The following is a 24,328-nucleotide window of genomic DNA, read 5'->3' as shown; positions in this document are numbered from 1 at the left end:
CTATTGTTATGAATTTAGATATAGATATGTTGACATGTTTGTCTTAATGATGTTATGATTTATTTTGTGATGGATTGTGTGAGCACATGATGTATCTGTGCGTGACGGACTCCACCCGACCTGTCACGTGATGCCTTGTGGGCGTGTGGGCGTTTGCCCGACCTGTCACGTGATGCCTTGTGAGCGCGTTACACTATTGGTGTCTGCAATGGATTGTGTATGATTTTATTGTAATTGGAAGATGTGTAAGATTTATTGTGTTTATGCTTAAGTGTCCAGATTTTGTAACATGAGCATATATGCAATTACTTGAATAAAGGTTTCATTATTTAAGAATTTCAAGTTAAAAGGTCTTTCTCAAGTGAAAAAGTTTAAACATTCCTGGGCATGTTCGAAAGCACAGAAGATTGTATTTATTAGAGTAGAAGAAGTTCGAACATGCCAGAGAATGTTTGAAAATATAGAAGACTATTTTTTGGAGTAGCAAACATTCCCAACAACGTTTGAAATATAGAAGGCTATGTTTTACAGTAGTAGAAGTTCACAATAATGTTTTAGAGTGGTGGAAGTCTAGATTGCTTCTCGTTGTTGATTATTAAACCGATCTGTAGGACCTTTGAGATCAAACGAACTTATCTCGATGACCCTTGAGATAGTAAATTGTATCAATTTAGTGATGAAAACCTAATATCTTAATAGAAGTGCCTAACAATACAACCGCTTATAGAGCATGATATAATAGTTTTAAAATATTTTAATAAACCTATACCTATCACAACAAAAACTCAATACCAGGTGAAATGCATGTGGGTGAAAAAAATAATAAAATAAATCGATTGTATCAACGAAACCTTTGATCAGATCAAACAAACATTCAAGAATTCTCGAAACAAAGGAAAAGTAATCGAAGTTATCTCATCAAGAAAACCAACTACATATCTTACACAATCACGACAACAGAAGATGATCCAATCATCGAGTAAAGATCACACATCAATAGAACATGGAAACACTATAAGAACGATCTCGCACGTCCTTCCATAATCCCTAGATGAATCAAAACCTAACGATGGGACCTACTAAATTTATGAAACCTTAGTTGGGATCATAGGGAGAGAAATGTACCTTAGTGAGAGAAGAAGAAGAAAGAGATCAAAATGGAAGAACAAGAGAGAGAGAGCTTGCGCAAAGATGAGAATTTTTGTGTACTCGAAGAAGGGTGGTGGTCTCTATTTATAGGGAGGGAGTGATCAGAATGGGCAGTGGAGATTCACGAAAATATAAGATTATTCGATTTCGTAAATATCCCAATTTATTCGGATCAGGCTTTAGATATTTCTAGATAAGTAAAAGGGAGTTTTCTAATATGAAATGGAGTCCCCCCCCCCTCCTCCTCCTAATTTCGTATTTTCTCAAAGATCCCTAATTTATATTTTATAGCAAATTGACTCCTTAACCCATGTAAAACCTTCAGAATCTCCCTTCATTTTTTATTGAAAATGATTACGTGATGAATTTTAGGAGCATTTTACTCTTATTTTAGAAAATAAAAAGAGAGAAATAGTGCGAACTGATTCTACTCATTATTTTAAAATTTATCTGATTGCCTTTAATATTTAATTATCTTATTATTCTAAGAGTAATTTAGTTCACAAATTATAAGAAAATATATATATTTTTTAAAATTTAAAAAGTGTAATTAAGATAAGATTTTCTACGAGTCATGATTTTTGACATAGTTAAACCTAAATATTAGTTAAAAAATGGCTAAATAATAGATTTTTTTTTCTTGTGTTTATAATTAGTTAGTACTACAAAAATATTATTTAAATATTATTAAATAAACTAGTAGTTCAACTAACTTTGAGCTTTTGACTAGGAAATCTTGTCCGGTTGTTACAACTATGCTTTATTCATGATAAAATAGTCATAAACTTGATCATGTGATATTTATATTATACTTTTTAATGAAAATTAATCTAAGGGATCAGATTTTATAGAGTTACAGGGTTCAATGTGCAAAGAAAAAAAGAAAAAGAAAAGAAAAGGTCTAATGTGAAAATAGACAATATTTTAATGATTAAATTGTAAGTATTCCTTCTATAATTAGTTTAAGGGCCATGTTAGTTTATATGTTATTTGAATAAGATTAGACAAGGTGAATTGGTGCCCCTAAAGTCAATCACTTGTGCAAAATTACTTAGTTATTTTTATTATTTAATTATTATAATATTTATCCTAAGCATATTTTAGTCTTAAAATTTTGAAACTGTTTAATTTAAATATTTATGTTTTAAAATTAGGTTTTTTTTTGGAATATATACACTTAAAATTTGCTTGGAGGGTAGGCTCAATAGCTAAGATGGCCCCTATTTTCCAAATACATATAATATATTATATATGTAGATATACTTTTATATAAAAATAATAGGATATTTTACAAATCACACCCTATATTTTACCTATTTTATAATTCACATTTATTTTTGACCAGTTTGTAACTCGACTCTTTCTTTTTCTCTATAATTCTAATTTAACACTCTGACATTATTTTGACTAATCGATATTAACCAAATTACTAAAATACCCTCATCATTATTTTTCCTCCTCTTTGTCCCTCATCTGAAAAAGACATGAGTAATTTAGGTATATATAATCATCTTATATGTTATAACAGAATATTCCTTTGTTGGTACCATTTAAATTAACGGAGGGTGTTAAATCAAAATTATAAAAAAAAAAGTAAGAGTCAGGTTATAAAAATCTCAAACACGGAGTGTGAATCACAAAATAGAGCGTGAAAAATTCCTTAGAAATTAATAAGCAAGTGTTATTAAGGGCATATATTTAGTATGACAAAAAGTTTGACCCTTACATTTGGCTGGTCGTTTAAGACATGAAAACATCCTCTGTACTAGTAGAAGGGGCAAGCCTCATTGAGTCATTGTCATACTAAATCTAACTTCCTAATTTCTAAAGTAATGCAGCTTATATCTTAATTAGTCAAGATGAAAGATAAAAATTCCAAAATAACTGACCTCTAAAGATAAGTTGCAGAAAATAATCCTTCAATCTCACAAATTCTTTAGTAGTTAGATTTTCATTTTATGATTCTGGAACTGTCCTCAGATTCATCTAGAATTGGCGAGGATGGCCATGAAGGTGCAACATAGGTAACTCGAAGTTAAACCTGATCCACTTTATCTTCTCACTTAGCCCCGTTCACTTTAGGAATAATTTTTTTTCTTATTTTAAAATACAACTCCTTATCTCATAATAACAAGTAAACATCATAATAACGCTATTCTAGAATATAAATATTATTCATCAAAATTATATCTTATACCACACACTAACCCAATTGCTAATTTATCATTGATATCTACAGAATATACGCTTATTTGTATATATGTATCCTCCACAAATATACGCTTATTTGTATAGATATCCTCATAGTAACTTTTTAAGTTAATAGAAAAAATTAAAAATACCCTCGAATAAGAGAAATACTTAAAAAATAAAATAAAAATATTTTAATTTTTATATTTAAATTATTCAAATTTTATAGTAGTTTAATCAAATTAGTATTCATATAAATAGATATTTTAAAAGGTATACATTTAAAAGTTTGTGTATTTTGAGCGATATACATATAAATATAAACTCTGGAAAGCCATATAAACAAACATGGTCTACTTAATATTTGTAGGGGCACTGGCAAAAATTCTAAATAGGGCCCTTTCTAAAATAAGTAATATTAAAATTATAAAAATTATAATGCACATTAAAATTATTATTTTTTACTAAAATAGAACCAATTGATCTACCAATATGGAAACATATATACAAAGAATATAAGGCTCTTTTATTTATTTATTTGAAAATTTTATAAATCACACCTTATATTTTATCTATTTTATGATTCACACTCTATATTTGAAGTTTTTATAACTTGATCCCTATTTTTTTTCATTATAATTTTCATTTAACAACTCCCATTAATTTAAACGGTGCAATGGACTACTCCGTTATAATATATGAAATAATTTATATATACTTATATTATCTATGCCTTCATCAAAGGATGGGTAGAGAGAAGGAAAAATAATTATGAGAGTATTTTATTAATTTGGTCGATATCAGGATTTCATGTTATAAAATCGTTAAAAGTATGTGTAAATTATAAAATAAGTAAAATATAGGGTATGAATTATAAAATACGCTAAATTTTAAATGGATAGTGAATTATTTGCTCTTTCTTGTTACCGTACGAACAGAGCCATCGTCGACAACTCATGCACAACAGAAACAACCAACCACGCGATTAATATGCACACATTTCGTATTCCGGCATTTGCAGGCGATCCCTCGGGCTCGGAAGCAAGCGGTTCGGATGGAGCAACGGTTGCTGGTTGGTGAGCTGCTTCGCTGTCCTAGAGCGATCAATAGGATGGGCTCCTCGGATGTACGAGTTCACCGTACTTCAGGGTCCACCGGACCCCACGTAGATTCGCGGATCCGGCGGAGAAGAATATCCGGAGACGCGAGGTATAATTCTTCAAGGGGATCGGAATATTCGGCCTCCGACTTTGAGGAGGAATCAGGAAACAGTAAATTCGCTCGTGTTCCCATTTTACCCTTTACTCGTCTCATTATTACAATCATGCCATTCTGTGTATACTTAATACTTTCAACTATCTGTGCTTAAATCTTTGCATAGGATTTATTTTTCTACCCTTTTTTTATATAAGATAATAGCAAGTAGCTCTCAGAACTTATTGCCCATTTTTATATATAATTTCTTATTTATTTATTCAAAATGTCTCTTTCTTTAGTTGTCCGTTTGATTTTTAGGTTAAAGAATATCATCAATTAGATGTTTTAGGAACTATTTTACCCTTACTTTAAGGTAAAATAATTATTTATTTATTTTATTAATACGATCATGATTAGATAGTCGAGGGAGTCAATGTGCTGTGATAAATAAATGAGGGGGGGTTTAGGTGTAATTATCATAATTTTATATGGAATATAGAGAAATTTATATAAAATCTACATTTTGAGATTTAAAATAATATTTTTAAAAGACAACAATAATTTAGATGGCAATTATAATATTTTAAAGAATATAGTAGTAACTATGATATTTTAAAAGTTTTCAGTGAGAATTATATAAAAATACTCGAGAGTTAAAAAATTATATTTCGTTTGAAACTAAAAATCTAGTATATCAAAAATATGTCGTAACAAAAGTTGACTACATAAGTGGATCATAAATCTAACTTATCTATAATAACAATACAACAAAGTGTCTATTGATTGAGTTAGCTTTAGTGTGCTTTATGAAGCAATAAAAGCGAAAACAAATGGGCCTTCATAAAGAAAAATGTAGGGTTTTGAGAATAATAGTATGCCCCGCTCATTTATAGAATATGAATAGCTTTATTCTAGAATAGCTTATACTGATATTTAACTAAATAATCGAATAGTTTATACTGATATCAATTCTTTTTTTTTAGTATTAAAAATTGGAATACTTATTCTAGAATTGACCTTATTCCACAATGAGTTTTCGCTCCTTTTCACTTTCTTAAACTACTCTAATGCAATGTAATGCGATTAAACTAGTATCATTTTTTTAGAGATGTTATAGTAATATGATAGTTATAATGTGATGCGATTAGTATAGCTAAATATGGTTTTAAAAACTAGGATTTGACTTGTAAATGCAAGATTAGCGTGACAACTCGATTACACTCAAATAGAGTAGAATTGACGTAGAGATCGAAAAGTGTAGAATTAGAAGATTTGCATAAGCCCTATTTCAAATTGTCTATAACTCTTCGTCGCTTAGTAGATATCTTATCTATTTAGTAATATTTGTAAGGATAAATGTCCACATTGGTCTTTCTCTTGCGAGTTAAGAAAAATAGGTTCTCTCTACATTTCGATACGAAGAGTTACCTTTACCTATTTGTGGTAAGGTCTAAATTCATTTCATCCTCTATAGTTTTATTTGTATCATTTTATCTCCCTTGTAGTTACATCCAAACTGAAACCATTATCTTTTCTATCATATTTAACTAAATCATAGATCAAGTATGAAGATACTCAATAGAGACAGGTTGTAGAAGATTGAATAAACTTTTCAATACATTTAAAATAGTATCGATTGAATTTTAAATAATAAAGATACGACAAAAATATATATCTGGTTAATATTTTTGTTATTTAAATTCTAATCAATATTATTTTAAATACATTTCAAAACTTATCCAATTTTGTATAATTTTATATTTAATGAGTATCTTTAAATTAGACTTTTTAAATTGATCAAGTACGGGTGCACTTTAATTTAGACCCCATTAAATAAAATTATAGAGAGGGAAGTAAATTTAAGCCCAAATCACTGACGGTAAAATGTAATATGAAAACATTTTAAAAATAATGGCAGGATGGTGATTAAACTAAACTAGAAGGTTGAAAAGATATAAGGGTATTCATGTAAATTTTAAAAAATTTATAGAATTGCGTACAGGAACGTGGCATGTCATCTCATAAATAACTCCCGGTCTCTCTCGGTTAGAAGACTCCTTGGAACTTTCGTGTTTCCATCAACCACAAAGGGGGGAAGGCAAAGAGAGACGAAGATCATAGCTCAGAAGCCTTCGAATTCAGCAATCTCCGCTTATCAGGTGATGACACGATAGATTCGACCAAGTTTTGTTTCCCTTTTTCTTGGTATAGATTTCTTTGCTTTCGTCTTCATCCTTCTCTGTGTCCTGCAAGCATGACTAGAGCCATTTTTTTTAATGTATTTTTGGATTAATTTCTTCTGGTTTTCATGTGTTTTTGAGTTTGAGACGGCCTTTTAGAGAGAGATAGGAAGTGGGTTAGATTTTGTCAGGAGAGTCATTGATTGCTTCAGTTTGTATTGACTGGTTCTATTGCTTCCTTTCGTGGTGAATTGGGTTTTATCAGGATAAAAGAAAAAGATAAAGTCCTTTTGCTACTGATGCCAAGATTTCTCTATCAATTATCATGATGGTATTTTACTTCATTTCAATAATTTATCACTAAATTAAAGCTGTGATCTTGGTTCTCACTTTTCTGTATCTCAATTCTTACGAAAAATCGTACAGGTATGTTGAAATGCTGCAAGAAAAGATAAAGATGCTTTTATGTCAAAATTGGTACTTTTGTTTGGTTTTACTGGTAATATTTCTAGCTGATACAATTGGCTTTAAGCATCTTCTTTCCCTTTGTGCATCTGAAAATTGTTTTTGTGGGTCATCTTCTTTTCATTAGATAAACCTTTTACTTCTGAACTGTTGCATTTTTCGACTACTGGATGAATGACTGCAGTGTGCCAGATCACATATTTCTTGAAGTGTTAGGACTGAGAACAATAATGTTTGCTTGTATAAATCTTGAAGAATATTGGGTCATTGAGAGTTCTCTCTAATATATTTTGTTGCTTTCAGATGCAATCCCTCTTTGTATGGCAGTGTATATAGTCCTTTACCATATTGGATGCATTTGTAGTATTGAATAAGCACCTCAGGAGATAACTCATGGCTCTGCTTGGTGAACTAGAAAGCAGGAAACCTCTTGGTTTCCGCTTCCTTGAATCTATAACCAACACTCGTCTTACCGTCAGAGCATATCAAAATATCGTTTTGATCCTGACATTCTTTGCGTATGCGAGTTACCACGCCACTAGGAAAACCACAAGTGTTGTGAAAAGTGTTCTTGATCCACAAACATCGACGTTGGGATTCTCTCCATGGCCACGATCATACTTCCTTAACACGATGAATGATGGGCTCCACAAACCAGGACTCGGAAGCGGATGGGCTCCATTTAATAGCTCAGATGGTACAGCATTGCTCGGGATAATTGATGTCGCCTTCCTCTCAGTGTACTCTTTTGGGATGTACTTTGCAGGGCATTTGGGCGATCGTTTTGATCTGCGAATTCTTTTGACAGTGGGAATGATGGGCGCTGCAATGTTCACTTCACTTTTTGGTCTGGGATATTGGCTCAACATTCACAGCTTTTACTACTATTTGCTTGTTCAGATGTTAGCTGGTATGTTTCAGTCCACAGGCTGGCCGTCGGTTGTAGCAGTTGTTGGCAACTGGTTTGGAAAGCGAAAAAGAGGGCTAATTATGGGTATCTGGAATGCACATACCTCAGTTGGAAACATATCTGGTTCTCTAATTGCTTCTATTTTATTGAAATATGGGTGGGGCTGGTCCTTTGTTGTCCCTGGCCTTCTTATGAGTGTAGTTGGATTGGTAGTCTTTTTGTTTTTGCCGGTTTGTCCTGAGACAATGGGGATAGAGAAAGATGACGGGCTATCAAAATCGCGAGACAAAGATGGTATGCAAGAGCCTCTTTTAGGATCAGAAAAGGAGGTACGGGAGAAAGCAGTCGGCTTCTTGGAGGCGTGGAGAATACCTGGTGTTGCGCCATTCGCTCTTTGCCTCTTCTTCTCCAAGTTGGTTGCTTATACCTTCCTCTACTGGCTACCGTTCTACATCAGCCATACACGTAAGTCCCCTGGGGCAATACTTTCATGTTATCTGATTGAAACTGCATCTAGATTGTGTAAGATTCTTATTTAATATTTCGCAAAAGTTATCATAAAAGATGATCTCATGCAAATCTCCTAAATTAGAATGTTTACATTGTTCCATATATCTTTGTTTGATCTTCTTTATCAGTTTCCAAGCTCTCCTTTTTCAGAAATCCCTCACCAGAGTCAGATTTTTTCTTGTTTAATCATTTTTCCATCCTTCTCTCAGTTTTCTCTCTAATTTTATATTTTCCTCAGCTCTTCATCACTCTAAGAACCATCCTCCATCTTTTCCTTTCATCAAGCAAGGACACAAGAAATGTACATCCAAAATTCAACTGTACCACATAAAAGAGCCCCTATTTATACTTATTTTCTGTTTATAGATAAAAAAAATTTCCGGGTACTATCATTTTCTGGTTAATCTCATCCACTCATGTTGAAAGATCATATGGTATTTTGAGCTCTTTTTTATCACATGATAAAATTCCTTGCATCATCATAAGGCAAAAGGCATTTTGGTTGAACCAAAAACTAATGAAAGTTCCTCTTGTACATATTTTGCTTTTATGTGACACAAAGTCGTAAGACATAAATGTAAGAAATTAAAATCTCTAGCTGCTCACAGAACTCGTAGCAACTTCTCAAAACAGAAACCCAGATATTGTCTCAATTACAGTTTCTCTGAAACTTATTAGTTCTACGAGTTCTTTTGATCTTTTTCTTCTTGAAGAATTTTCCCACCTCTTTTGTACATATTGTGTGTTATTCTCTCTCCTAGGTTTGCTAAATTATTCAACATAGTTTTTCCTCAGCCATTATGCAAATAAATCTATTTTTCCAATTGAACCAAAAGCTCGTCGCTTCCTCTTTTGTCCTTGCAAGCTACCATTCGTTTCCACCAAGACAAGACTCATGGATGTTACATAGGAGAACATAACAGAGAAACAAGTTTGATAGTAAACTCTTGCAAGTAAATCTTAAGGAGGAGGGGTCTGTTGTGGAAGATCTTGAGAACTGCTTCAGCTAATTAATAACGATTCCTGCTTCTAAGTTACAACCTATATGAATGAATCGATGGCAAAAATTGCAGTAACACACACACACACATACAAATTTGTGTATCTATGTATGTACTACTGACCATATTAGCATATGATTTCTTCTGGTTTTCCTTTTCCGTTCCGGCTTACTCAATTTTACTGCATCATGTATTTGTACCACTTGAAACTAACCAGATGTAAAATTTGTAACATTCTCTTTTATCCTGTCTTCTATGCCAATTACTTTCTTTTTTCAACCTTTACGAACTGTGGATCCAGCAGACAATGTCATTATGATACTTATGGTGCTTTTAAATTTTTAGTTCAAGGAACTTTTCTCTTGTTCACCTGCAGAAAGACTCCATTTATCTTATGTAAGATTATCTCTTATAAGAATATTCTAAAACATAACTCATGTAACCTCAGATATCCAGAGATTGTGATCACAAGGTAAGCTAAAAATGTCATCTCATCATTGATTTTGGGATGAAGATAAAAAATAAGGGGCTTTCTTAAGTATTTCGGGATTCTTTTGTTCATATTTGGAGATAAAGAGAAAAGGGAACATAGAAGTTAGATACTCAGCTGATAGTTAGTGTTCAGACCTTAGAAGGAACAGGTGCTTGACTGCTCATTTTATTTTCAGGAACCTTTTAATCTAATTCGTCATCCCCCATAAATCCTATTTACAGCTTCCAAGCAACCTTAGAGGATGTCTTGTAATCCTTACCTTAGGATATCTTGCTTGAATCTGTGTTCTTTCCTTATATACTCATGTTCTGCCACTGCCATACACCTCTTGAATGCCTCGTGAAAGGAGAAACTGATCAGTCTTTTAATTTTTCATTCATCTCTAAGTTAATATCCAAAAGGACAATGCACATCCTTTAACCTTAATTGGTGCTTTAAATGTTGATTCAGATTCACTTTCCTGTGCATCCTTCAGTATACCTTCCTCCATTGCATATATCAGTAGTTGATTGTCATTGTGTACCTGATAGATTCCCTACCTTTCAGCTATTGGTGGACAATATTTATCTGATTCGACAGCTGGCACTCTATCAACATTCTTTGATGTTGGCGGAGTACTTGGAGGAATCCTTGCCGGTCACATTTCTGATCACCTAGATGCTCGAGCAGTCACCGCTGCAAGCTTCATGTATTGTGCGATCCCTGCTCTCTTTTTATACCGCATATACGGGAGCATCTCCTTGATTTGGAACATCTCTCTCATGTTCATTACTGGAATGTTCGTCAACGGACCGTATGCTCTAATAACCACTGCGGTTTCTGCTGACCTTGGCACTCACAGCTCTCTAAATGGTAATTCTCGAGCTCTGGCCACAGTGACAGCAATCATCGACGGTACAGGATCAGTCGGTGCAGCCATCGGGCCACTCTTGACTGGATACATCTCAGCTAAGAGCTGGAGTGGAGTGTTCACCATGCTGATGGCTGCGGCACTCATGGCAGGGCTTCTATTGACGAAGCTCGTGGTGGCTGAAATGAAGATCAAGATGTCATCTATGGAGTCGCAAGTTGTAAATGGTGACACAAGGACAGTTCAGGAAATATGAAGGTATCTTACATGATATGCATGGTTTGGAATTTGCAGGGATTGATAGATTCAGCATGATTCTTTTCGCCGCCTATTTGATCTTGTTTGTTCATCATGTGGGCAGGATCAGTTTTTGTTTGATTTGTGCTGCATGGTGATCTTGCAATCTAATCATGAATTCATGCACATATTCATCTCTATCCTTTTATGTTTCAATCACACACTTGTTTCATCTTTCAGTGCAACAGAATGACAGAATTGGTGCACATTGTTGTAATTATTCTTTGTTGTAAGGTTCTTTGGGCAAGTGTACTGCTGATCTACTGCTTTCTATATGAGAAAGTAGAGGAATAAATGGAGCCCATCTCTTGTTTATATATAGTGTATAAGTTGAGGAAAAGTCAGACATATTTATAGTAGTTACTATCAGCATTTATTTGTTGGAGCCCAGTACCTTCAACTAATTTTTTTTTTCATAAATGAAGTTGGTTATTATTTGTAAATATGAAATAATGAGGAGTAGAATGGTAAATTTGAAAAAGGGTGATAGTAACTACTATAAATATATTTATGAAAAAAGAAAATTTTACATATTGAACAAATTTTCTGTCAGCTTTGTTAGATAGATTCTTGAGAAATTTAAACATTTTATTTTTATTTCTATTTAGGAAAATTTGCATATAACACCCTATCTTTTAATATAATTATGTTTATATCTTATATTTTCACTATTTATAAATTGAGTTCCATGATTTAGTAAATATGTATAAAAATTACTATCAATTAGTTGAACTTAACTAAATCTTTGAGTTAAGTTAACTAAACTAAAAAAATTATGAAAATATCATCAATCAAGTCATGCTAAGGGTATTTTAGTCATTTTAAAAATAAATATCTCTATTTAATAAAATATTTTGACGATATTAGTTCAAATATAACCCAAGGTATTTTCTACATATATTCACTAAATCGAGGGCTCAAATTTGTAAATAGTGAAAATGTAGGGTGTAAACCACAATTGTATTATATAGATCAGTTAGTTAAACTTAACAAAATCTCTAAGTTAAGTTAACTATACTAAAAAATTACAAAAATACCCTCAACCAAGTCATACTAAGGGCATTTAAGTCATTTTAGAAATAAGGACATTTTAGTCATTTTATATCTCTACTTAGCGGAATATTCTCACGGTGTTAGTTCAAATCTAACATAGGGTATTTTTTTGCATATATTCGCTCAATTATAGGGCTTAATTTACAAATAGTGAAAATATAGGATGTAAACCATAATTACGTTTTATGTGTTATATACAAATTTTCCTATTATTTACAATGCATTTATGAATTATTATCCTGCTATGTGGAACTAATCCGTTGAGCCAAAGTAGTATCAGCCTAGTGCCTTCTTACATATATTTACATCGTTCTTTCTAGACGTGATGATCGGGCGGGTCGGGCTTTTCGGGCCAACCGGGCTTAAATATTTGTTCACGACTCGACCCACTAATCACTCGGGCCGGGCTGGGTTCGAGCTGGGCTAAAATATTCTAGCCCATTACCGCCCACTAGCCCATTACATATTGGGCTTTGGTTGGGTATAATGGCTCTAACATAATGCATTAAATATAAAAATTATTATATTTTATTAGGCTGAGTTTAATGGGCTTATATGAAGATATTTTAGTTATCTTTTATGGAAACATACATATATATATTGATATATAGTTTACGAAATATCCAATGTGGGACTAAAATAATTATATGAATATGTATACATTATGGGTTGGGTTATAGATGAGAGTAGTGGATCGGGCTTTCGGGCCGGGCCGGGTGGGCAAAGGCTTAACCCATGCCGCCCACTATCATATCGGGCTCGGGCCAAGCTTAGCCCGGTTAAAATCGGGCGGGTTTGGGCTGGGTTTGGGCGGGTTGGGCCTAATGATCATGTCTTATTCTTTCCAAATGAGTCGTAGAGTAACAACTACCATCGCTTTTTTTTTTTAATTGTAGAGAGCTGAAATTTAGCTAGTGTATACATCAATTCATATCTTTCTTTTGGCTATCACAAACAATAATATCTTCAAGCTCACTGGGCCAAGGGTCCATTAGACCACACTAACGACTAGTCACTACCGACCATCTAGTCTTGGCTAGCCAGTTTGTAGCGTTGTTGCCTTCCCTGTACGTGTGTGAGAGTTTCACACTTGCAGAGAGCTGAAATTTAGCTAGTGTATACATCAATTCATATCTTTCTTTTGGCTATCACAAACAATAATATCTTCAAGCTCACTGGGCCAAGGGTCCATCAGACCCCACTGACGACTAGTCACTACCGACCATCTAGTCTTGGCTAGCCAGTTTGTAGCGTTGTTGCCTTCCCTGTACGTGTGAGAGTTTCACACTTGTGAAGGATGCTAAAATTTGTAGGCAATCTTTCACAATGCCCTAAGGTGCCACGACACGCCTTTCCCGCCCTGGAAAATACTAACCATGGCTTATTTATCCATCTCCACTACAATTTTGTCCCATCTTCCTTGAGCTTCTAAGAGTGCTACATGTGTTAAAATTTTAGTGTTGGCAATTATGTACAAAATAATCTAAGTGCTTCTATACATGTACATGAGCATTTATACAAGTTTTGAAAGTATTTGGATTAAAGAATTTCAAGATCGAGAGGAGAAAAGTCTCTACGTTCGCACAGCGTTCGAACGCACCTAGACCGTGTTCGAACGCGGACTCAGGCGTCACATTGACAGAGAATGGGTTTCGGCCATTTGAATGCGGGATCAGGCGTTCGCGAATACAGAGAATGCATTTTGTCTGTTTGAATGCGGGATCAAGCATTTGCAAATACAAAGAATGCGTATTGGCCGTTCGAATGCACTGCCGAGCCGTTCTAATGCACCCTGCATATGTTCACAACACGTTCACACATATAGAGGAGTGTATTTGCTTGTTCGAACGCATTCTTCGAAAGTTAAGTCAACACATTTGAACGCACTTGGGTCGCGTTCGAATGCACCTTGGAGAACAAGTAAGCACTTTCAAATGCACTCGGACTGCGTTCGAATTTATGAAGTTATGTGAGTTTTGGTTTGACTTGGATTTGGCCTTATCTTATAATCCTATATAAGGGTTGGGATGCCCTAACCCTAAAGAGGTTGGTGATTGCCTTTGATAAGGTGTTCTTGGAGTTACAATGTTCTTCCACCAACAAGATCCGTCTCTTCTACAACGTACCAAGCTTTCATCTTAAGGGTTATCTACACGAATGATCAATTTCGAGGGTTACTGAGATTGAAGAGCAATCATGGAAAGTAGTGAATCGTGGGCTCTAGCGATAAGATTGAGGAAAACAAAGTTGTAGTGATCGACGGATTATTTTGTAAGTCAGTCTTGTAACTGTTATAAGTTTAATGATTGGTTTTGATCCGAGTTTGGATCAGTGATTTTTTTCTGTTTGAATTTTTTCACGTAAAAATCTTGGTGTTCATCTTTGCTTTACTCTTTGGTTTTTATTTCATATATTTAAAACAAAGGGTTGAAATCATTGTCTAGAGTTTAGATACATACACGTGTCTAAGGTTTTTCAACATGTATGGCTTTGGCCTCGCAGAATTTAGCAGAGATTTTGTGGATAGGTTCTGTCCCTGCTAGTCTCACTTGGCACGACTCGTCTCTCGTAATGAACCCTACGCCCCCTTGGCTCTCCACGTAAGAACCATTAGTATTTATTTTGACCCAACCTCTTGGTGGAGTGCGCCATTTCGTCTCCACCCTCGAGCCACCCCGACGATGGTCCTTCACTAGCTGGCACCTATACTCTTGGGTCAGATTAATTGCTTGGATGGTCACCATCCTTGGAGTAGACTTCGTTGCTTTGAATACTCTATTGTTGCGCTCTTTCCATATTCCCCAAAGCGATGCAGCTATTACTGCTTTAGTCCAGGCATCCTCGTTCAAGTCATTGCCCTAAGATATAGTGACCAACTCCTGGTCCAGCTGACCCCCATCGACACCTTCTAGGTTCGCCGACCTCTTAGACCACTCTCAAACCTCTATTGCAAATCTACAGTGGTAAAGTAGGTGGGTCATTGTCTTCTAGTGCAACTCGTAGAGCTCACATTCTTAAATTTAATTTAATGATGGAGGCCCTATTAGAAGTGATAACCTCCCCAATCTGAAACTTGAACAACTCACTAACTACAATCCACGCTTTTTAGAATATCATATAACCCCATGGAACATGCTCTAACCTATATATGGGTCAGGTTGGATCAAAACACACTTTACAAAGATAAAGATAAGAGTTAGTATGGAGCTTGCCATGGAATAATGTCTATAAAAAGATCTTGACTCTAGGGTAGGGCTGGATCAAAACACCCTACCAGAGCAAGATCCTCACGATGTTTGGCTTAGGTGCACGCTTCATTCTTTTTGTTTGATTTTTTCTGCTTCTCCTTTATCCTCATGATATTTGTCAAAATTCTCTCTCCCATTGAGCTGTTGAGCCGAGCTCGAGCCTCATCGAGTTGGAGAAGAGTCAAGCCATGCTAAGCCTTTTCAGCTCGAATTGAGTTTGAGCTAAGCTCGAGCTGGAAAAATCTAGTAATCAAGCCAAGCTGAGTTGGACTCAGCTTGTTCAAGCTCGGCTCATTTACACTCCTACTCTAGGGTTGACCTTGAGCAACTGCCAAAGAGACCCCTTAAAAAAGACTTGGTAGACTTGTTAAGGAAATCATAAATCTTTAGCTTTGGCCTGCTTATCAAAGTTAAGCCTCCACCACCAATCGCACCCATCCTATTAACCCAAATTGCCACCTACAAGATTTAAGAAACAAGCTGATGGTGAAATGGGACTGAGAGAGTACGAATGTTACAACATCCTTCTATAATCAAATTTGAAAATCATAGAAAAATTGCTCAACATCTAAGAATAACAAAGAATAAGTTAGCAACACAAAGAAGTGGTCTCAAACTAGGAATCCTCGATGATTCATATGGAGTCCCCTTAGCTAATAATAGAGTTGATGCACTAGCCATATCTCAAATAACCCTTCATGCCCATGAAGAGTGAGGCCGGGCCTTAGCAACCCAAGGATCAAGGTTACCATATTTTGATTTCATTATGTGCACCTATGTAATGTCCTCACTATTAAATACATTCTTACCCATATGAGTAACCTTACCCATTCCTAAGCCCCTAATAGCTAGGGGCCCCTCAGATTTACATGTAAGGAGAGTCTCCTAGTTAATCAAGTGTTAGCCTAGCTTGGAAGCACTCTTCTCCCATAGAAGCCTATGGCTAGGCTAGAGAGTGATCAAGGACAGAATCAAGAATCCAAGAAGTAGGAATAACACTCAACTTTGTGGAAGCCTGGCTTTTGCTCCACTCTGTTTAGACATGATCAAACGGCCCAGCTCGCTCATGCCCAACCCAGTTTGGACCGGGCTAAGCCTGGCCCAGACCCGGTTTAGACTCGGCCCGGCCCGAGCCCGAATTACCCATGGGCGGCACGGGCCAACCCTTTGGCCCGCAACTAGGCCCGGAAGTCCGCCCGTTTAGTCCGCAACTAGGCCTGCCCATTTGGCCCGCAACTAGGCCCGCCCGTTCTGCTACAGTATTTACCCATTATGCTACAGTAAAAACCAATTAAAATTTTGGTATTGTACCATTTTACATTTTTTTAAGCACACATTAAATTTTTTTTAATTTAGTATTATTATTATTTTAAATAGAGGAATATAAATATTTTTTTTAAAAATAAGCTAATAGAAAAAAAAATTCTAAAAATAGAGAAAATGTGGGTTGGGCCGAATGATTGGTGGGTCGGGCCGGCCCGGCTTGACCAGCTAGCCCGATCTCTCACGGGCTGACGGGCCGACGGGCGGTAACGGGCTGGACTATTCTAGCCCAGCTCGAACCCGGCCCGACCTGAGTAATTGGTGGGTCGGGCCATGAACAAATACTTAAGTTCGGTTGGCCCGAAAAGCCTGGCTTGAACCCGGCCCGCCCGATGATCATGTCTAACTCTGTTAATCAGCTCTTTGTGGGCATCAACTTTAATACAATTAAAGAAAATTTTGGTGCCAAAGGTAAATAAAAAGGAAGCTACCTTCCGACAACCAAAGCTTCCTATAGATCCTAACTTGAATGGGTGGAGGCAATGAGAGTAAAATAAACCACCTGCCATTAGATAGAAAAACTACAAACAACCTGACTAATAGATGCTTCATTAAGCAGGGACGAAAGGACTTGGGAAACCAACATGAAAGGTAGAGAGATAGAGGACTCCCCATCCTGATACTGCTCTTGGGATAATTCCACTCAGACGGTTTGCCATTCACTAAATCACATACTTGGGAGAAGAGATTCACACCGAGATCCACTCACACCACTTAACCAGAAACCCTAAGAGAGAAAAGGTTTTAAGAATAACCTATAGGCCTTCTCCAGGGATCACATTTTTGGTTAGCCATAGAGTGAGCCAACCCATAGGCAGTCAGAATATATTGTCTCCAATAGTCTTACCTACCATAAAGGTAGCTTGCTCAAGCTCAATAAGTAAATTAAGCAGAGGCTTAGATAGTTGACCAAAATTTTAGAAATAACATTGACATTACATAAAGCAATATGCCTAAACTAGGAAACTTTACTAGCCTGGAGCTTTTTAGGCCCAAGATGCCCCAATGGGCCTTGTAAACTTCCACCAGAAACCCATTAGGGCCTAGAGACCTACCATTCTGCATGGCCCAAAGTCTTGATTTCTTTAATCGAAATAGGATGCATCAGGCCAATAACTTATTTCTCCCTAGGGAGGGAAGAGTAGGCCACAGCCTATGTCTATGTTCAATTGCAGATGGCTTTGATCTTTTAATCCAGTTAGGGGGAGCATGATTCACTCTTAGGGGTACTAATGAGTATTCGCTTTGTGTAGAAATAGTCAAATTCCAATTGCAATTTTTTGGTAAAAGCTAAACTACTTGGAGCATGGCATGTGGTCAAGAAGGCACAATGGCTAGGCCTATAGAATATCATGGAGATACATGCACTGGAGGTGTGGTTAGGATGCTAAGTGACCCAATAGAGGCCCTTTGAAGAACTAAAGAGATTGTAAATGCTATTGTTTCTTCAAAAACTTCTCTTGTAATCAATGACCGATACGCTCTAGGGTTAGAGTATCATAACTCTTATATACCTATAAAGATAAGATTAAATCTAAATCAAATAATGTCTCACGGAATCTCAGATTTTGCAAAGTTTTGCGACCCTATTCGAACGGCCTCCAAATGTGTTCAAACGACCAAAAACACTCATCTGTATGTGTGAACACTTTCGAACGGTACAAAGTGCGTTCGAACGGCCAAAAGTGCTTCTCTGTATGTGCGAACAGTGCGTTCGAACACCTTAGGACGCACTTCAAACTTGCTGACTTAAATGTTTCAAATCTTGAAAATCTATATATCAAATCTTACCAAACTCATATATATGTATAAAAATACTTATAATATTTTGTATACATTTGCCAACACTAAAAATCTAATACTAAATAACTCGATACAGACCCCTTAGAGAATTAGAGAGATTGTAAATTCTATTGTTTAACCTTTGTTGGATTTTATTAAGTTTGATCAATAGTAAGCTATCCTAGTTCAGATAATATAAGCACCATTTTGCTCTTTTAAATTAAAAAATTATTTTAATATCCTTGCATTTTACTAAAAAGTATCCTTGACTTAATTTTATCATAACAACGGTTAATGGAATAGAGAATATTTTTTTCTTCTGAAAAAAAAAATTCTAAAATACATTTCATTTGACTTTAAATTTTAGTTTTTCATTTATTTTTACTTTAATCTAAAAAGCTCATTTAGGAGTATTAAAATCATTTTGCATTTATAATTATTTTAACTCATCATATAGTATCCAACCTTTTAAAAAAAAAAAATCAGCATAGTGTTTTTGAGTCATTTTAAATAAAATACAAGATCGATAATAAATAATCATCCATATAGTAGCGTGTGAATGATAATAAAAGAAAAATGGAGAGTGTTTTTCATATATTTCTCTAGCTTTTTAGGTGGTCTAATATGTTTACTCTCAGCTATTACTTTTAACATTTTTGTAGCTTTAATTGATTTGGTCCCTATCCTTTATTATTAAGTTTGGGATGTCTTCCTTGGTGTTTTCTTTCCTACTACGTTGTTTGCTGAAATAAAAGATCTATCTATGAATTTCTTCTCGACCAAAAGTAAATAAATAACAAACTCAAGCTTGACTGAAATCAAGTTTAAATGAGAATATATATATATATATATATATAGGCAAATACTTGAATGCACTTTTAAAAATTATAATCTTAATCCAACGGCTATAATAGCCAGTTTTCATACGCGGTACCAATTTTCCGATACCGGTTCCAAAATTATATTACATAAGAAAAAAAAAATATTAATTAAGAAGATTTAATTACGCCTAACTTTCTAATTTTTTATTATAGCCTTGAAGATCTTAACCATTAGATCTCTATTAAACTGTTTATCATTTACGGTACGTAAGAAGTGCTCTACATATTTTTTTTCTTCCATTAAGATTTCTCTCTTAAATATAATTATACCTTAATTATAGAAGATATTATTTAATATTAAATAATTTAAATTTAATTATTTGGAGATAAACTTCAATTTAAATATAATTCTCTATCTCTATCTATTAAAATTTAATTTAAATCAATCTTAAACTAATGAGAGATATATGTAAATAATAAAAAAATAATCAAAAAGATAAAATATAATTAAATTTTCATCGAGTTAATTATAAAAGATATCAATACCCTTATTTTGATATATATACATTACTCTCAGTTAATGATATATGTCTTTTACTTGATAAAATATTAAGATAATATAATTGTCAAAAAATAATATGCAAAATTATATATCTAAAAACAATTACCTACTGAACCGTTAATATCTTTTATTCCTATTATACCCTTAAAGATCTTAGCCGTTAAATTTTTATCAAATTGATAGATAAAGAATTAACTCTATTGCAGGGAAGAAACCCTCGTGTCTATATATATATATATAGAGAGAGAGAGAGATCGATCAAAGTTAAATAAACATACTTTTATGCTTCATATTTGATTTGAATTTATCTCAAATTATTCTTAACAATCGACTCATTAAAGCTTAGTATTCTCCTAGAGTTGTTATAATCTCTTTTTTTTTTCTTTTGAGAGAGAAACTCAATCTCGAGTATTTGAACCTTCTTAGGATCAGTTTTATTCGGATTCCGACTACCCCTTTAAAAGATCCGATAAGATCATATAAATATTCGATCCAATTAAAGCACATCTCCGAATTCCAATAAGATTAAAAAAAATTTTAATTCTAATTATTATTATGCACGACAAAACCAAAGATTGTCTATCCGTTAGTGACACCGCCCCACCGCCAATGACAACTAATGATTAATCCTTTTTTCGAATAGCCAATTCCTATTCCTACTCGGATTTCGATTCTTATTCTGCTTTCTATTCTTCGACACTATCGACATATCTATATATCAAACCACGACCTTCTATTTCTCTTATCCAATTATTCCGATAACAAAGCCTATTCGCACAAGGAATAGCAACTTCTATTCTTCTTCGCCACCTTTTTCTTTTTCTTCTCTCTTTTCCATCTCTCTCTCAAGATCAACAAGAAGAAGATGAGAATAAAACGTTGCACCGAAGCTGCAGCAGCTCACATCAACCTCCTCCCTCAAGATCTCATCGTCGAAGTCTTCGTAAAAATCGCGACGGCTTCGCCGGCTCCTCTACGCGACATCGTTAATCTAAGATCATCGTACGAGATCGATCGAATTGAGTTTATAGTTTGTTTTTAGTTCTTCTTCGTTTTCCTTTCCTTTTTTTTAAGCTTCGTTCATGTCTGCATGCATGCACGATCCATTTAGGTGCAAGATGATGTACGAGGCGTCCAAGTCGAGGGAGGTCGGCCGGCGGCTGGCGGTGACGAAGGAGTGGATGCTGCATTGGTGGAACAAAGAGAGGTTCTTGGATTTGCTACGGAGCTGCGCCGAGAGTGGGAATCTCGAAGCTAGCTACATACTTGGATTGGTAGTTATTAAGCCAACAACAATGCATGCACATGCATGAACGCATACATGATTTTTTTTATTTATTTCACACCCTACATTGTGTTTATTTTGGTTTATGACCTCTCTTTTGGCGTCTAAATTATAGTATAAAAAAATGGAGGGGTCGAATTGAAAATAGTGAAAAGGTAGAGCGTAAGTTGGGTTCTTAGAATCAATTGATCTGAATCCATGTGTGTGGAGAGAATTGATTCTCTATCACACCATGTTATATATGAAATTAACAAGCACATAGAGTCCCACAGGAATAGAAGAACTTGAGATATTTCTTTCCTCCATTGTACTTATATATACGTGTGTATATATATATATAGTAACAACCATTAGATACTACCACATACTCCTGTGTAACATTGGTTACACTTATATTGTGCTATTTCTCCAGGAAGAATTCTACAACAGAAGAAGGAAGAGCTCTGGAGTTCGCCACCTTTATCGAGCAATGGCTGGCGGTCACTGTGTTGCGGCGTACATGATGAGCATCATCTTGCTCCACAACCCTCAGACGCAGTCTCTCGGCATGAAAATATTAGAGAGGATTGCAACAGCTAACGATGCTTCTGATGCATCTGCAACCATGGAATCTGAAAGCTTCAACATGCATAAGATCAGGGCATTGAGGAAGAAGGCAGAGCATCTATGATGAGGAAAGTAACCATGGAGAGATGGCCACTAGAGCCTCGAGTTCCGTGCGCAGATCATTTTTGTGGGAAGGTGGTAAAGATGGGAGGCCCGGAGGCATGGTGGGGTGAAGAAGAGATGAGATTCTGTAGTCAGCAATGCAGATGGAAGCATGAGTACTTCAAGTTCTTTGAGAAGATTTAGAAAAGGTTATTATACACTTGAAAGCAATAACAACAAACAACAACAAAGTCTTTAGTTTCAACTATTTGGCATCAGCAAAAGGGCATCCAAATGGACGAGGCCCCTGCCAACTCTAGGAGATGTTACTAGACAACACAGTGTCTACAATAGATTGGTTCTCATTTTTTTTTTGTCTTTTGTTGCTAATCTTTAGGCTTTTGTTGAAGTATACAGTGTTAAGCATTATTCTTCTTATGTAAATTCATTTTCAATAAAGCTCTAACTCAGATATTTTCGAACTTACGGGACAAAAGAAGTTTGACTACATTTCAAAAATAGCAAAATAGAGAATAAATTAAGATAAGTAAAAGATAGGATAGATATATTTATAAAATGCATAAGTCCTTATTTACTCGTGGAATATGAATAATCTTCTTTTGGAATAAGTCTTTTTGGTCTGATATAGTAATTAAATAAGTTAGTTTTTTCTAGTATATTACTTCATCATTCTCTCCTTTTATTTCATATAACTTTTAAAAATCAATTTAATAATAATCCAAAATTATTATTTTGCTCCTAGATTAGACAACACCTAATTATTACTGCTACTTTACATCCAATTAAGGATATTTTGGTCATTTAGCTTAATATATCACTAATTCCTACTACAAATTTGTTATTCTTTATTATATTAATATTGACTTTATGTCATATCAAATATAATTACTATTTCTTATACAAGTATTCAACTAAATAATAAAATAGCTTATAATGGCATTAGCTCTTTTCTTCTAGTATTAAAAATTAGAATACTTTTTTTAAAATTGACCTTATTCCATAAGTATAAATACACATTCGTTGTAAAATGACAGTTAAACATAGACACGTCATATATATAATTCCACCAAATTGAGAGGGACATACATGCAAACCTCTAAGTTGTATAAAGAGATGCATAAACAATCCGTCTTTTGGCAGATGATTTATGCAAAAGATTTGGAGATGGATATAAGGAGTTCACTTAGAGATATCCCACTACTATAAGTAACAAAAAATGAACAAGACTGGTGCACACTGCCTTATGCTCAAGAAAGTAGCATAGAGAGGGAAGCATTAGAAATCAAAACAGACGTAACTTACCAAGTTTTAATATGAAAGTTGAAATGGCTACAATAACTCACCAGAAAATGAAGTCACTGAGCTGTCCGATGCGTGTTCTTTGACTGCTTCTGCTAATTATATATGCACTGCCTTCTACATCAGCACTAGTGCAATTCATCAGGTGCCTGCACAAAATGCCATTTGCTCAAATGCCCTTCAAGACATTTTTCTTTATTTAGAGTAAGTATTTTATGAAGCTACCATGTGAAATGATCTTCACAGCAGATGGAGCCCCAGATGATAGAGAGCCCAGCTTCCTTCCTAGAGGAGAAAATGCCAGTAAATGGAAAAGGACAAGCAAAAGTATAAACTTAGATCCAAGATATGATTTTTATGATGCTATAAAATTTCGATCATTTTTTATTAGAGAAAATTATGTTTTATGTCTTAAGTATAAAACTTGATTGCAGAAAAACATTTTAAAGCATCTGACACTAACAGTGTACTTGATGTTTCTTAGAAATGATAGCCAGTATCAGATAAGAGACTGCATACCATGTGGCAGTGTACATATTGTAGAACTTGTCAAATGCCTTATCAAGACAATGATGGCAAACTAGAAGATCCCTTATATCCGTAACATTGCATGTTGATTTACAACATTTCACCTGAACAAGCGCAACAATTCAGTTGATTAATGCACAAACTTGGCAAATGGAAAAATAAACAGAAGACATATGGTTAAAATGTTTATGTCCAACAAAATGAGCCCCTTAAATTTTCCTCTCCCAAATGGGAAGGAGAAAATCTTCGCAATACGGAAGAATTGCTGCACTAACCAATATATTAAAGCTCCAAAAAGGTTTCTAGTTAAACTAACTGTACTATGGAATCCTTAATGAAAATCAACAAATAGACATCTATTTAAGCAGCTAACTAATTGAGAATTGAGATTATCCAAAGTACCAGAATGATGAATTTACAAGGAATAGATTCTCAAATGGACATATGACTACAAGAAGAAAAGCAAGGATGGCCGTGCCGGCGGCGTACCGGCACGTGGCACGAGGGTGCCGCACG

The 24,328-nt window shown here is 34.8% G+C and overlaps 2 protein-coding genes across 8 annotated transcripts in view; one reads left to right on the top strand and one right to left on the bottom strand.

Annotated features, from left to right (window-relative positions):
* Positions 1–6,552: 6,552 nt before the first annotated feature.
* Positions 6,553–11,557, top strand: LOC140801307 (putative glycerol-3-phosphate transporter 1). The gene is made up of 3 exons (XM_073156336.1): positions 6,553–6,695; positions 7,485–8,556; positions 10,642–11,557. The coding sequence occupies exons 2-3, from the start codon at positions 7,575–7,577 to the stop codon at positions 11,199–11,201; spliced, it is 1,542 nt and encodes a 513-aa protein (XP_073012437.1). The 5' UTR covers positions 6,553–6,695; positions 7,485–7,574; the 3' UTR covers positions 11,202–11,557.
* Positions 11,558–21,591: 10,034 nt separating this feature from the next.
* The window catches only part of LOC140800977 (uncharacterized), a 40,047-nt gene continuing 37,310 nt past the window's right edge, over positions 21,592–24,328 (bottom strand). For 2 of the 7 annotated variants that reach the window (XR_012111342.1, XM_073155933.1), the window contains exons 13-16: positions 23,804–23,916; positions 23,510–23,569; positions 23,329–23,433; positions 21,592–22,110 (exon numbers count right to left, since the gene is read on the bottom strand). Coding sequence is in view for 4 of the 7 variants with exons in the window: in XM_073155933.1 (XP_073012034.1) it covers position 22,110; positions 23,329–23,433; positions 23,510–23,569; positions 23,804–23,916 (279 nt within the window). In the remaining 3 variants the exon portion in view is untranslated. The remainder of the gene's footprint in view (positions 22,111–23,328; positions 23,434–23,509; positions 23,570–23,803; positions 23,917–24,328) is intronic. The other 5 variants (XR_012111343.1, XM_073155936.1, XR_012111341.1 and 2 more) reach the window with 4 other exon arrangements.

Source organism: Typha latifolia, chromosome 14, assembly GCF_019914945.1.
Source record: "Typha latifolia isolate L0001 chromosome 14, TyphaL0001v2, whole genome shotgun sequence".
In the NCBI taxonomy this organism is placed as follows: domain Eukaryota; kingdom Viridiplantae; phylum Streptophyta; class Magnoliopsida; order Poales; family Typhaceae; genus Typha; species Typha latifolia.
The sequence above is the reverse complement of the archived record's forward strand: the minus strand, read 5'-3'. Positions and strand labels throughout refer to the sequence as shown.

Bases quoted from the DNA above. Each gene is read 5' to 3' on its own strand.
- LOC140801307 (XM_073156336.1), top strand. From the start codon at position 7,575: ATGGCTCTGCTTGGTGAACTAGAAAGCAGGAAACCTCTTGGTTTCCGC. The intron at 8,557-10,641 runs GTAAGTCCCCTG...CCTACCTTTCAG, and splicing joins GTTCTACATCAGCCATACAC to CTATTGGTGGACAATATTTA.